Below are 14944 nucleotides of genomic sequence, written 5' to 3'. Positions count from 1 at the left end.
TGTGTTTTTATCTAGGAACCTAAATCAATATTGCTATTTTATGCCCTTGTACGGCTATAATCAATAATATCCCTATAATGGCATAAGAATCAGATCCATATTTAGTAAATAGCCCTTGCAGTCCAAAGCACGGCAAAGCTACTTCCTCGGATTCCTAGAGAGCACAATGAGTTCTTTCGACACACCAAACCTCCAGCAACCTGGGAAATTTCCATTTGCTTTTGTTTTGATTTGTCATTGAACTCCTGCGAACACTAAAGGAACAGTCAGTTCTTAGTGACATCTTTATTGACGTCTTATGTCCAAACCTTACGTCAAACTCGGCACCTTTCAGGTATGAATATACCAACGTTGCCTTAAGCAAACACACAGTGGTGGTTTTGGAGCAGAGCAGCTATCTACTTGCCCGAGAGCCCACGGACGCTGCCCCTCCCTTTTGACGCACTGAGAGAGACGCTGTCTTTTCTCCTGCCGAGAAATCCAGCTCCGGTGTTCTCAGCCGCCTTCACTGGCTGCTGGGATATCGAGTCCTGAAAGAGAGATACCAGACCTCCTGCATTCTATTACCCTGGTACGGAGCTGACTAAACCCTTAAAGAAAATTCTTGAATCAGATTCTTGGCAAAACCAACTTAACTTAAACTGCTACTTACTTACTCCTTCCCACGTATTAGGCTTAGGTCAGGTACACCGGGGTAGGCGTATTTAGAAGCACCAGTTGAGTACGTTAGTCAATGTATATAGGTATGTATATATTTTATCCATTTTAAAGTATCTTATGGCTAAGAAACCATATCAATGCTTTTACAGTATTATTTCATAATACTCCTTTTACTGTACGCACTTTACTTTACATTAAGTATTGCAATTATGGCAATTCATTTCTCTTGCATGAGAAAGAAGTCTTCTTTCCGATTTCTGCGAGGAAGTCTGCAAAGAAGACTTCTTTTGTGTCTGTAGTCCAAGACTAGACGATATGAGTCGTCTGGTTTGGAGACAGGAAACAAGGGATTGTTCATTTGAGAGGTGCATGTTTCGATCACCCCTTTGTATTCAAGTTGATCTAAGATATCCCTGACTTGTTTTTTAGCTTCTTGCTTAATTGGGTACAGCCTTTGTGCAGTTGGTTGACATTTTAACTGGATTTTGTGAGGAGGGGAGTCCTTATCCCATCCACCATGATTTTTATATAATGCAGGAGCTTGAGCTACAGCCCATTTTCTTGCATATGTGTATTTTCTATGAATTGGAATATGATTTGAGAAGGCAGGCATAATCATTTCTTCGCCATGAGGGCACTCCCTGACAAACTCTGGTGGCCAGTCTTTCTCAGCTAATAGGATGTCATAGCCTTTTGAAAGGTTATCCCAAAATAGACCCCTTACTTTCCTAGTCTTATCTCCATCTATACGCAATGTTATTTTGTATATTTTATGAGGTTTGCTAACTCTGGTATCTGCAGTTTCCACCTGAATGTATTAATTCGTGTCCACTGTCTCCAGATGATTCATCAGGATCTTGCGAGCTATTGTCACTTCTGCTGCGCTGTCTAGCATAGTCTGGGCCCACTCTCCGTTTTTCAGCTGTGTCCTCAGTGTCCTCGGCATGTTTGATTATTTTAATACTGGCTACCTTCTTTCTTGGAAATTGTAATTTTTACTTTGAGCAGGTTCCTTGTCTTTGGACTTGACGTTCTCTTCCCTGTGTTCTGACCGTCCTCTTCTTTCCGATTTCTGCGAGGAAGTCTGAAAAGATCGAGAGGGACGTGTATTAATATCTTCATATCTATCAGGCTTTTTCAAATTATCCCTATTTCTAAGGTTGTATCTTTTCTCAGAGGGCTCCCTTTGGGGAGACTTGTGTCCTTTGTCCGGAGATCTTTCTCTCCGTCGAGGAGACCTTCCTCTGTACTGGAATCTTTTTTCTTTGGGAGTTGATTGTTTATTTCCATCCCAGCTCTTTTTTGGAGTGTTTAGATTATTTTTAATAAATATCTTTTCAGGATTTTCAGTTAGTTGGGGTTTTACCGGTTTTCCACCCAAACTATCTCTACCTAGTTCTTCATAGGATTTTTCTATGATTCTGGCAAGTTCAATTGGTTGGTCTGTTATATCTGTTTCTTTCAATTTCTGGAGGTAAGTTATATCCTCCATTGCCAATTGAACTAACTCTCTATATGCCTTTGTTAATTCTTTTATTTTAACTAAGAGTTCTTCGCTTGACATTTTATCAATGTCTGGATGTGGTGTGTAGCTGGCTAGAACCGGCCACATTGCTCCTGGTCTACCTAGTGGACCGAGCCTGGTGATGTGATTATTATGTTTTAGGGCGCCTTTAAACCAGAGCAGGTGCTCTTGGTAATTTAGTGGGATTTCAACGTCCTCGAAAGGAGTGTATTCATTCGGAGGTTCCTCTATTTTGTAATAGTGGAATTCGTGTGTTACAGCGTTTGCTGCTGGAAAGTTTATCCATGAATAGAACACCTCTGTCTGCCGATATTCATGGGCCTCTACCACGAATATGACTGTACCACCTCCTTCTTCAACGGGTCGAGAGCGCCGGCATCAGGGGCACCCCGCTGAGTTGGCTCACCTCCTTTCTACAGGATCGTGAGCAAGGCGTTTGCCTTGGTCCGTTCACATCTGAACCTAAAAACCTGACCTGTGGAGTCCCGCAGGGTTCTTCCCTTTCCCCGTTATTATTTAATCTTTATATCTCCCCCCTTATTGTCAAGTTGCGAGAGCTATCAGGGGTCGTCTTCAATTATGCGGATGATCTCCAGCTCATTTTTGACATTGATTCTTCCCCTACCTCCATCGAAAGGTTCCAATCCACTATGTTGTTTATCAGCAATTGGATGAATGCTAACCAACTCAAGCTGAATCCTGGAAAGACCGAGATTGTATTGACTGGGCCTCCGGCCAATCCTTGGAGTTCCAACTATTGGCCGCTTTCGCTGGGTAGTGCCCCTCATCCGGCGAGCTCAGTCAAGAGCCTTGGAGTCACCATCAGTGAGGACCTGACTATGAAACCACAAATTAAATCGGTGCTTTCTGCCTGCTTTTTCCATCTTCGCCGCATCAGGAAGATTAGCAGGTTCCTCACTCATGAGGCCCTGATTCAGACCATGCTTGGGCTGGTCATGTCCCGTATTGATTGCGGAAATGCGCTTTATGCGGGGATTCCCCTCTATCAGTCCCGCCAGCTCCAGCTGATCCAGAACCAAGCGGCCAGGCTGGTCTTCCGCCAGCCCAGGACAAGCTCAGTGAGGCCCCTCCTGAAGAGCTTGCACTGGCTCCCTGTGATCCAGCGGTGCCTCTTCAAGGTGGGTTGCCTTACTCATCAAGCCCTCGCTCAACAAGGCCCGGCATTCATCTCTTGCCATCTGGATCGATACATTCCATCTCGAGTCCTTCGCTCTTCGAGCTCTAGTCTTTTATCGTCATGTCCATTTAAACGGAAAAGATTGGGTGGACTAAGATTTTCTTTTCAAGCTCCCCTCTTTTGGAACTCTCTGCCCCAGGATCTTCGTCTTATCCCCTCTTACTCAAACTTTAGAAAGGCCCTGAAAACCTGGTTGTTTTCTCAAGCCTTTGATTAGCTGTCTTTCAGCCCTTCTCCCTCTAAAAATTCCATCTTTAGACAGACTCTGAGAATTTGGTCATTTTCTTGATGCCCTCGATTAGTTGGTTCTTGGTTAGGTTATCAACTAGCAGTTTTTTCTTCTGCCATCCACAGCGCCAAGAAGCCGTTGGTGAACGTGCGCTAAATAAATTTATTTTTCATTCATTCATGTCAGTCCGTTTTCTATAAGTTTAAGAGTTATAGTTTTTCTTATGTTGACCGGAATGAGTATAGCATTCGGGTCAGTCTGTAGGAGACTTGTGTCATCCTCTAGGAGTCGAGCTGCTATTCTAGCTGCCTCCCTTTCGCTTCACTGTCCCCCATTTTACTGGCGGAAAGTTTTTGTTTGCAGATCAAGTTTCAAGGAAATGAAGATTAGGTGCACAATATTTTGGAACACTGTATCCTTCAACGTTGACTAAACCAAAAACTATACATAGGAATCTCTTCCTACTAAGTTCCGGCGGATTTTAACCTCTTACCCACTCCAGACGTCTTTTGGAGTATTTACGGGAAAAAGGGTCTGTGTGAAAAAGCACGACTGAGTTACTCTAACGTCTTGCATTAGTTTTATCGCCTTACCAAACGTTGGGCGCCATGTAGTGTAGTTCCTATATTCCCAATAGGCTCTGCGCATTGGAATAATATATTCAGCAGTGTAGACGTAGTACTGAGGTCGACTAGGTCTCTACTGACTATATTAGACTTAAGGTTTGCCAGCTAGCTCAGAGGTCACTAGAAACTTTCTCGAATAAACGAGGAGGAGTTTAACCTCCCTGGCTAGACAAGAATGGATTAGCTTCTGACAACCATATAACATGACAACTTTGCTCCTTCAGAATAAGAGTGTATCTCTAGAGTCGTGTGAAACAATAGACAGCTATTTCACTCAGTCATTTGTGCGTACTTAGTTTCACCAGAGTGCAGAGAAAAGAGAGACGGGTGTTTTCAATAAAAGGCGTCATTTATTGAGCAGTCTTCTTTCTCATGCAAGAGAAATGAATTGCCATAATTGCAATACTTAATGTAAAGTAAAGTGCGTACAGTAAAAGGAGTATTATGAAATAATACTGTAAAAGCATTGATATGGTTTCTTAGCCATAAGATACTTTAAAATGGATAAAATATATACATACATATATACATTGACTAACGTACTCAACTGGTGCTTCTAAATACGCCTACCCCGGTGTACCTGACCTAAGCCTAATACGTGGGAAGGAGTAAGTAAGTAGCAGTTTAAGTTAAGTTGGTTTTGCCAAGAATCTGATTCAAGAATTCTCTTTAAGGGTTTAGTCAGCTCCGTACCTGGGTATTAGAATGCAGGAGGTCTGGTATCTCTCTTTCAGGACTCGATATTCCAGCAGCCCGCGAAGGCGGCTGAGAACACCGGAGCTGGATTTCTCGACAGGAGAAAAGACAGCGTCTCTCTCAGTGCGTCAAAAGGGAGGGGCAGCGTCCGTGGGCTCTTACATCAGCTGGGCTCTTGGGCAAGTAGATAGCTGCTCCGCTCCAAAACCACCACCGTGTGTTTGCTTAAGGCAACCTTGGTATATTTATACCTGAAAGGTGCCGAGTTTGACGTAAGGTTTGGACATAAGACGTCAATAAAGATGTCACTAAGAACTGACTGTTCCTTTAGTGTTCGCAGGAGTTCAATGACAAATCAAAACAAAAGCAAATGGGGATTTCCCAGGTTGCTGGACGTTTGGTGTGTCGAAAGAACTCATTGTGCTCTCTAGGAATCCGAGGAAATAGCTTTGCCGTGCTTTGGACTGCAAGGGCTATTTACTAAATATGGATCTGATTCTTATGCCATTATAGGGATAATATTGATTATAGCCGTACAAGGGCATAAAATAGCAATATTGATTTAGGTTCCTAGATAAAAACACAATACCCCCAAGCCATCTCTTTAAGTTCAATTTTCCGTGACTTAATTGCATTTTTATAGCTCCTCCTGGCTTCGGCGATACTAATTACGTCCCATACAGGGGCCTTCAAGACCGCCATTAGGGCATTGTGTGCAATAATGCACATTTGATTAAACCAATTTTAAAATTTCTTGGGCCTTGGTTTGCCTCGCCGAATCAAATTGGCCGCTATTTGATTAATGATGCGATCCCGAATTAATTAATACAGAGGTTAAAATCTTCACGGTTGCTATCGTACAGTCTACCAAGAAAGTCAGCAGGGGTTATTACCTCCCATCTCAGCCTTCGTCCCTGGCAGTTAGTACCTATATTAGCATTTGAAATAAGAGCCAAAGGTGTCTTAGATATAAGGGCCTCAATTTCATTGTCCATCCTAAGAGGGTTATGGTCGCTCGTCCCAAACTGCCTAACTCCAAAAGAGCCCATACGGTCCATTAGGGGGCATGACACTAAAATATAATCAATAATACTGTTGTGGCCCTGACCTGTATAAGTTGGGATCGGGTTTAAAAAGCCTGATTGTTCAGTGCAAAACAAGTAGTGGGCTGCTAAAAGACTCTCTAAATACAGTCCGCTTCTCGTATGCTCAAAATGCATAGGCCCCTGTGAAGTGGATTCATACTCAGTATTTTGCAAGCAATTTAGGTGGCAAACATGAATATTAAAATCACCAAGAATTATAAGGTGGTAAGGAGCATCACTTTTTGTTTAAAAATCATCTAGGAAAGCAGACAATGCTTTCAAATGGTCTAATTCATCTTCCCTAGTAAAAGAGTTATAAAAAGGTACCACTAATAAAGTTGGGAGGCTATTTTTACCCTCCAGCCTAACAGCAAAGATGTGAGGAGAGTTAGACACAACTAACTCTGGGCTATATAATAATTTTAAACTAAACAATAACAAAAGGCCCCCCTCGGCCTCCCCATTGTGGATGGTTGAGCAAACTTATTAAAAGAGAGATAACCATCTAAATGAAAGGTGTCTCTCGCCTCCCAAGTTTCCTGCAACACAATGATATGACTTGTGGATAAGAAATCCTCCCAGGTTTTATCCCCTCTTTTGGACCGCAGCCCAGCGATATTCCAAGAGAGGATCTCTACCTTATTCATAGTCACGGCCTTGCCTATTGTGTTTTCTCCCATGGTCAGGGTGCTCACTAAATTAAGTTGGGCCTGCTCATTAATGGGTTCTACCTCTAAGTCAGCTATAATAGATGTCACACTTCCCTCTACCATTTGCCTAATAACAGGCTGTCGCATTTCAGGCTCATGCCTGACCTGCAGTCAGCCTTGATCATCTAAACCTGATAAAACTTCATATCGGTTTGAGATCGGGGTGTGTGAGTTAGTCCCCCCTTCTAATCTTTCTTGAGGTTTATAAAAATAGCCCAATGATAGGGCAACAATACATGTAGTGGTAAAAGAATAATCCTGTGCTTCCAAAACCGGTAAAACAAAATCACATCTGTCAAAATTAATAATGACACAGTCGCCCCTTATTTTTTTTGATGCCTTCCCAAGCCAAGCCACTCTACGAACCATCAAAATATGGTTTGAAACAAAAGATTTAAAGCCTTTGTGCTTAATTAGCCAGTCCACTGTTTTATTTTTTAGCTCCGCCCATGTTTCAGTTTGATCTGCCCTTAGTGAGGGAACGCCAGCCAAAACTACCACCAAGGGACTTGATGCTGGGGGTAAATCTATGACATATTTAGCTGGTTTTAACCATAAGTCGTGCTTTTGATTATCAGGTCCACATACTTGCCCTATTTTGGGCACATTTTTTATACCAGTTGGGTTATTCACAGATTGGGTTTGGATCACCACTGCATGCTGAGAATTACTTATTTGGGCTAGATTCTGCTGTGGTTGACTAACTAGTTGTGTCTGGCTGTTCAAGAGGACAGTCCCTTCTGGCACTGGTAATTTTGGGATGAGTTTACTAACGTTTCCAGAGATCAAAGGGTTTGCGGTCATAGAATTAGCCTGCGTGACCAAAGTCCCACTTGATTGAAAATTCCCTGTAGCCATAGCAAATGTACCTGCTCCCCCCACATTTTCTTGATGTAAGATAGTTCCTACTTTAAACTCTTTGGCCAGGATACTGTTCTTATTCTCCAGAACCTCTAACCTGGACCAAAAAGGGGCAAGAGAAGATGATATCAGGGACTCCATGCGTACCCAGAAAGCCTGTGAGCCCCCTGGGTCATCTGTATCACTAACAATAGAGGTAACTGCTTCCTCACGCTCGTCCCTGGGATCAAAATTACTTGTCTTTTTACTTTATTGACTTCACTTTTCCCTTTGATCTTGTTTTGAGACCGTGTTGCTGGGCCACCCCTTGTGCGTTTTGCCAAAGGCTCAGCTCGCCTTCCATTTGCTCCGATACTTTCACTAGCTGGCCTTTTTGGCCTGGTCGATCGTGTGTCATGAACTTCCCTTACATTAGAGATTATATGTGTATTGATTTCAGGGAGAATCTCATCAGGGCCACTACACACAATAGAAGGATTTGGGGGTGTTACGCTCATGTCTCGAGCGGCCACAGGAACAGTGTTTACTACATCAGTGATGCGTTCCACAGATGAGTTATTATGCCCAGCCCTCACTTCAATGATTGGGCTTAGGGCTATGCCTCCCGTGGCCCCCTGTGAATGATCTGAAGTATTGACATTAATTAAAGGTAGGGCTGTAGATTCAAGATGACAAGTTGAATGTTACCTATGGATGATCTTTTTTGGGCAGCGTAGATTCCTAATGAGAGCCTTTTCTCAGTTAACACTATTTCCTGCTGAAGCATATTCCCTGCTCTAACCAAAAAGGCGTCCATAGTACCAGCAAAACTTCCCCCAACCCCTTATTTTGCCCCTGCGCCACTATGCTTGGAAGTCATGACCCCCCAATTATACTGCACACCTATGGGATTTAAAATACCCAAATGTTCTCAATGAGTATATTGTCAGCAATCTAAAGGGCTATTGGGTATCTGGGAAACAATTATAAAGCTATGGTAGAGACCTATAAAGCCTAGGTAGAGAGATTACAACATACAAGCGAGTATTATGAGTGTAACTGTCAGCTAGCTTCAAAATCAATTTACAGTCGTTGTACTCTCCAGATCAGATAAATATACGACCCAATATGCCCGTAATAATTAATTGGGGGCACGAACCACAAGTACAAAGTAAGCGCTTTAATAGTTCACCGATTACAGTCCACACTCTGATTGCTCTGAAAGCGTAAATGCAATTTGGCTGTTCTATTACACACTGTCATTCGCCATATGTAGGATAAAGGCAACTACTAACCATGAAATCTGTAATGTCAGAGAAGGGGCCCAGCCCAGCCTCGTATGGCCTCGGACGGCCGTAGACGGCCCGCCCTTTGCCCGGGCTTAGCCCGGCGAGACCCGCACACGTCCCACGACGCGGGAGTGTTCACGCAATTTAAAGCGCCACCGGGCGCGTGATGGTGTGGGCGTGGCCAGCAGGGGCTTCTGGATGATGGAGTCTCCCCCACTTGGCGGCCGCGCACAACAGGCAGCAACAGCGGCAGCGGGGGGAGACCAGGAGCAAGGCAGCAGGTAAATCCTCTGATTAGCGTGTCCCTTAATGCAGCAGAAATATAGGCACCCACTCCACCAGAGTGCTCGGGCAATTTAAAGCGCTACTGGGCGTGTGATGGTGTGGGCGTGGCCAGCAGGGGCTTCTGGATGACGGAGTCTCCCCCACTCGGCGGCCGCGCACAACAGGCAGCAACAGCGGCAGCGGGGGGAGGCCAGGAGCAAGGCAGCAGGTAAATCCTCTGATTAGCGTGTCCCTTAATGCGGCGGAAATATAGGCACCCACTCCACCAGAGTGCTTGCGCAATTTAAAGCGCCACCGGGCACATGATGGTGTGGGCGTGGCCAGCAGGGGCTTCTGGATGACGGAGTCTCCCCCACTCGGCGGCCGTGCACAACAGGCAGCAACAGCGGCAGCGGGGGGAGACCAGGAGCAAGACAGCAGGTAAATCCTCTGATTAGCGTGTCCCTTAATGCGGCGGAAATATAGGCACCCAATATAGACTCAGACTACCACCTTGTGGCCTTGATACGTTCTCTACCGAAACCTTCGCCCATCACTACATACAGCCCTGAAGAGTCACAATTGTAACACGTTGTGACGAAACACGAGTCGGCTGGTAGAATAGACTTTGTACTGATCTGGATTGATTTATAAATCCATTTGCTGAAACTTCCAAGTTCTCAACCTTCATTATTTGTACTATTTCTTTTGTTGAAAATTGGTTTTGACATCAAAACCCATTACATAGAAACGTGTGAACAGCGAATTGCAGTGGTATTTATTATTTTTTTTTGCTGTGAATGTGGTCACAAAAAATTTGCATTTCACCACCACCTTCAAGTTGGTGGTAACCCTTTGTAAAATGCACAAAGGGAAAGGGTTCCCCTAGGGAATGGTGTCAAAAACGTTTTCTAAGAGCAAGCAGTGGTCCCATGGACCACTGCCTGCTCTTAAAAAATGAAAAGAACATTTTTAATTTTTCTCTTTTAAACGCAAACGAGCTTCATTTGGAAAAAAAATGTATGCTTTATTGAAAATTACTGACGGACATGGTCATCTGCTGACCTTATCAGGCCACCATCCCGTTGATTTTAGAGATTCCTTAGGAGTCACAAATTGTGACCTACCTCATAAACATTAATAAAGTAGGTCAATTTGCAGCCCCCTAGGAATCGCTAAATGAAACTCTTGGAGTTTCACAGATTAGTACTTTAGGAATAGCAACTACTTAATTGTGATTTGCAGAAAATCAGAATTAGGTAATCATTATTGCTTATGTTGATACATGTGGCCCATAGTACTTCTTAAAACTGCACCCCATTGAATAACCCGTTAGCGTTTGTTGTTAAAATGCTGGTAACTCAGTATAGAGTTTTGAGCATTCATGCTATTGTTACTCCCACAATTCTTAATACCGAAAAATGTGCACTTCTGTCTGTGGCTGCAGGATTTTCTGCATAATCATAGATTTACTGCACTTGGCACACAGTCATCCTTTTGGTACATTCTGTGCAGTTCTCAACAAATAAAATTGTTTATAGCTCATATGAAACAGAAATTACAAAAGGAAAGTGCAACACATAGGGGCCGATTCCGATCCTGGAAAAAAAACGTCCGTACGATTTTCATCCGGAGCCATCGCCGTACGATTCGTACCTGTTTGTCCGATTCGCGTAGTACGATCCGTATTCCGTCAATCCGTCCGAATCGTCGCGATCCATACGTATAGTAAGGCTGAAACAGTGAACCGTACGACTCGTACACATGCCTTACAACCCGACGAGTACGATCCGGACCGGGGTATCAGGACGCGAGTCGTACGGTCCACGTCAGGTAGGGGCGATTCGTACGGAAAGCGCACAATCACATACACACCGTACGGCGCGTACCCCCCATGTTCGCTGGGTTTACGGGGCGTACCCCTGCGATCATGGGGGGTACGCGCCGTACACCCAGCGAACATGGGTTACGCGCTGTACACCCAGTGTACATGGGGTACGGTGCGTACCCCATGTTCACTGGGTGTACGGCGCATACCCCCCATGATCGCAGGGGTATGCGCCGTCCCCTGCCGATCATGGGGGGTATGCGCCATACCCAGGGGGGCCGTTTCGTACCTGTTTTGTCACGAACTCTGCTTTTATGGCTGTTTTCAGCTCCCGTAGAAAAAGGGTCGTACTGTGCATACCCGACACGTATCGTACTTGCTGGGTCATATAAACCAGCTGCGAACCGTACAGATGTCGGGCTCCGAGTGAGACTCGTACGGAGATTCGAGTCGTACGGTCTCTGTACGATTCATACGGAGTCCAGCTCCTGGTACGAATCGTACTTCGTTGTACGTACGGGGGACGTTGCAGGGTACGATTCGTACGGGAAAAACACTCCGAACGGCTATTCGGAGCACTTTTTACCGGATCGGAATCGGCCCCATGGTGTGACGCAGTGCAGACCGTGCTAAGGTTAACTGTTCACCATGCAGATGATAATTGATCTATTCAGGTGCTAGTAAGGTGAAACGTTTAGCCAACCGTTATTTATGATGGGCATCCACAGAGAAAGTAAAATAATCGATCAGAAACATGTATCTATTATCATTAAACCGTCCCCAAAGGAAAGAAATGTCCTATTTCCTAATTGGGACCACTGCGTTTTTAAGGAAAAAAGAAGTTGTACAAGTATCCAATTGTGGCTGGTCTGGACTGGAGTGTATGGGAGGAACTGCAACATATTTCACATGCCATACCCTTATCCTAGAATACAACTTGACCCATAAGCCTCATGATTCAAATTACCATTGAGGCGGAATTCAGTGGTTTCCAGATGAGTTTTACATTTTTCAATGACATAAAATGAATCCAATTATCTTTTGAACCCTTTTCTTAAAACTAAGCAAATACGTGTTGCTCCATTTCATTTGACAACATAAAATATTCACACTAGGTTCAAAATAAAATAAGCACATTTTGAAAGTAATGCAGAAAATATTTGACATTTTGGTACTTTAAATGCATTTACTTCTGTAAACAATCGATATACTAAGACAAAACAAACTGATCCATTATGAGCATTCGTTAGAAAAACAATTAAGCAAACTGATTTATCACCAATTATTTTGCATTCAACGTGGATTCACATAGTTTGGTGTTTCACATTATAGAAGTTGAGCAACATGTTTGTGTTTTGCTCCCTGTTATGCCAATACAGCAACAATGTAGAACATTTACCCCGTTGTAGTTTGTGCATTTAGGTAGAGAAGCAAACCATGCTTACCCTGTTACCCTGTTTTGTATCAGACAAGCAACAAAAACAGTACAAAAGTGAATTTACATCAGTATATCACCAGTGTCACTGCAGTGGTGGATCGTCAAGAGGGGCATCAGAGCGCAACCCTGTCACCTGTGAGTCACCACATACTGTCCCTTCCCTCTGCCCATGGTGCTCATTATTCAAACCAGCAGTTTTCATGAAAACACAACTTTCCTGTTTAATTAATACTGTCAGTGCACGTGTTAGCCCCCTCGGACTCTCACGGCTCCTGATTGCAGGATGAGGAAGAGGGGGACTCATGGAGGTGAGGCAAGGAGCCAATATATAGAGGTGTTTAAATGCAAGACAGTGTGTAGGTGGATATCCTGATTTTACATGTCTGAGGTACATAATTCATCTATAAACCTCTCACACAGGCACAAGCTATTTTATTTAGCTGAAATACTGTGGGTAGAACAGCAAATGTGATACAATGGGTCTGTCAGGGTCCACATCAGTGCACCCTTGTGCCCAAGGAGGGCCGAAAATAGTATCATGATGTGATCTTGAAGCTGTCTAAAGCTTCTGCTAGAGCTGTTCTCCCAGCCCTAATAGGAGTTTTCAGTGTGCTTGAGGTGGGTCTGTCCTTGTTAATCCTAGCCATACTGCTCTGTTTGGATCCTCATTTCCAAGACAGAAATGGTGTCTTATTTGCCCCAATGTCTAGTGGTGGTTTCCTTTCCTATTGCTGCCATGGAGGGATAGCCAGGAGCTGAAGCAAGCTAAGTAAAAAAGTTTTAAAAAAGCAAGTGCTGCTGCTCTGTTTATGTGTCAGTAAGATTATGAGTGAGTGAGTTTGTGTGTGCATGCATGTGTGTGAGCATGTTTATGTGTTAATGAGGATGAATAGGCACTAGTATGTGCCTAAGAGAGGTAGAGAGTAAGTGAGTGCGAATCAGTGAAAGTGCATGGGAGACAGTGAGTGGAATGAGCAAATGGCGAGTAAGTGTGAGTTAATAAGTTTAAAACACGTAGGGCCATATTTATGACCCAGTTTGCGTCAATCTTTCACCACGCAAAGTGGTGCAAGAGCGACGCACACCTAAAGTCATATTTTTTAAGCCATCAAAGCCACTTTGCTTGGCTTTGAATGGCTTGATATATATATTAATATATATATATATATATATATATATATATATATATATTTATATATATGTAATAACGCAATGCAGTGCAAATCGCAGTGTTACATTACTCAGCACATGGGAGGTGTTCCATGGGAATTGTGTGGGTGTTCCTACCCAACTCCCATGGTTTTCGAGGCATTGCCAGATTTAACACATTTCTCCTTGTGTTTTCCTCTTTCTATTCGTGATGCATTCTGCACCAAACAGAAAGAGGGTAAAGCCTCTCAGGACTGTTTTGGTTCAGTAAGGCGCCCCTGCTATCTAGTGTCATGGTAGAAATTCTTGATATATTGGTCACCTAGGGTAATATTCTGCTGCTGGTGTAATGGAGGTAAGTCTTGGTCTCAAGGAGGGCAACCATAGGATGGGGCAAACCATGAGAAATTGGAACCCTATCATGCTTGAGGTAATCTTCAACATATGCGTCATCCATGATATGAAGCAAAATCAATGGAAACAATCTGGCACTAGCATATTGTACATAATTCTTGGCATATGCTATACACATTGCGCCCATTACAAAGTGCTGGCAATTGCCTACTGGAGCAAATTATTAACCTACGGTGGTCGGGATTCATGGCAAATTTAGTAAGGAAAGGGGTCAACTTGTAACATATTTTGTACTTTATTTGCAAACCAGGAACACAAAGTTAGCATGTGTGCCCCCTGGCTTTAAATCAAGCTAGTATGAAAACTGAGTTAAAAAATACACTACTTGATCACTTTTTACCCTCCTAAACTTCTCTAGATGATGTAAGGCCAACTTCACTCGCTCACAGAAATTCGGGACAAGTATTGTGCCTCTGTGCTTTCACTGAACACTGGCTGCCAGTGGTGTCACGTTAAAGTAATAGGGCACTTGGTGAATATGCTACACAGATCCGAGAAATCAAATATGTCATTGGAAACATGACGCAAAAATAACCACGACAAAAAAGACTCACCTTCATCATTGACTTCACCATTTGTCCGAAAGGTAACTGGAGCATGTTTCCAATAATTGGTAGAGGTGTCGGGCCAGGGGGCAGCGCCCTATTCCTGTACATTTTATTCCATGCTAAAGTAAGAAACAGGTAGGAAATCACGAAAGCCAGCAAAAGAGTCCACACCCCTCCAAGGTCCATGATAAAATTCTTCCTTTGCTGTTTTGCATTAATGCGGATCTAACTGAGACCAGCCGCTTTATACGACCTGAAAAGACCTTGGCTCACGTTGTCCTGTTAGTCACATGAGGCTTTGTCAATTTGTTTGCATTGCAGAAACACAAACATTCTGTAACGCAAGACATCTGATACCAAATATGTTCCTGACCCACCCTTGTTCCAGTCTGGCAGAATCCCCTGGGTTTATCGTTTGCACATTGCCCCATCGTAACAATCAGGC

At 43.6% G+C, this 14944-nt stretch overlaps 1 protein-coding gene across 1 annotated transcript in view; it reads right to left on the bottom strand.

Moving 5' to 3' along the window:
* The window catches only part of LOC147692369 (cytochrome P450 2G1-like), a 331029-nt gene extending 316164 nt beyond the window's left edge, over positions 1-14865 (bottom strand). Inside the window, exon 1 of the mRNA XM_086938589.1 lies at positions 14506-14865. Coding sequence (XP_086794715.1) covers positions 14506-14685 — 180 coding nt within the window. The 5' untranslated portion in view covers positions 14686-14865. The remainder of the gene's footprint in view (positions 1-14505) is intronic.
* Between the last annotated feature and the right edge of the window lie 79 nt (positions 14866-14944).

Source organism: Lissotriton vulgaris, chromosome 9 (assembly GCF_964263255.1).
Source record: "Lissotriton vulgaris chromosome 9, aLisVul1.2, whole genome shotgun sequence".
Classification (NCBI taxonomy): domain Eukaryota; kingdom Metazoa; phylum Chordata; class Amphibia; order Caudata; family Salamandridae; genus Lissotriton; species Lissotriton vulgaris.
Note: the sequence above shows the minus strand (reverse complement) of the source record. Positions and strands in the feature narration are given on the sequence as shown.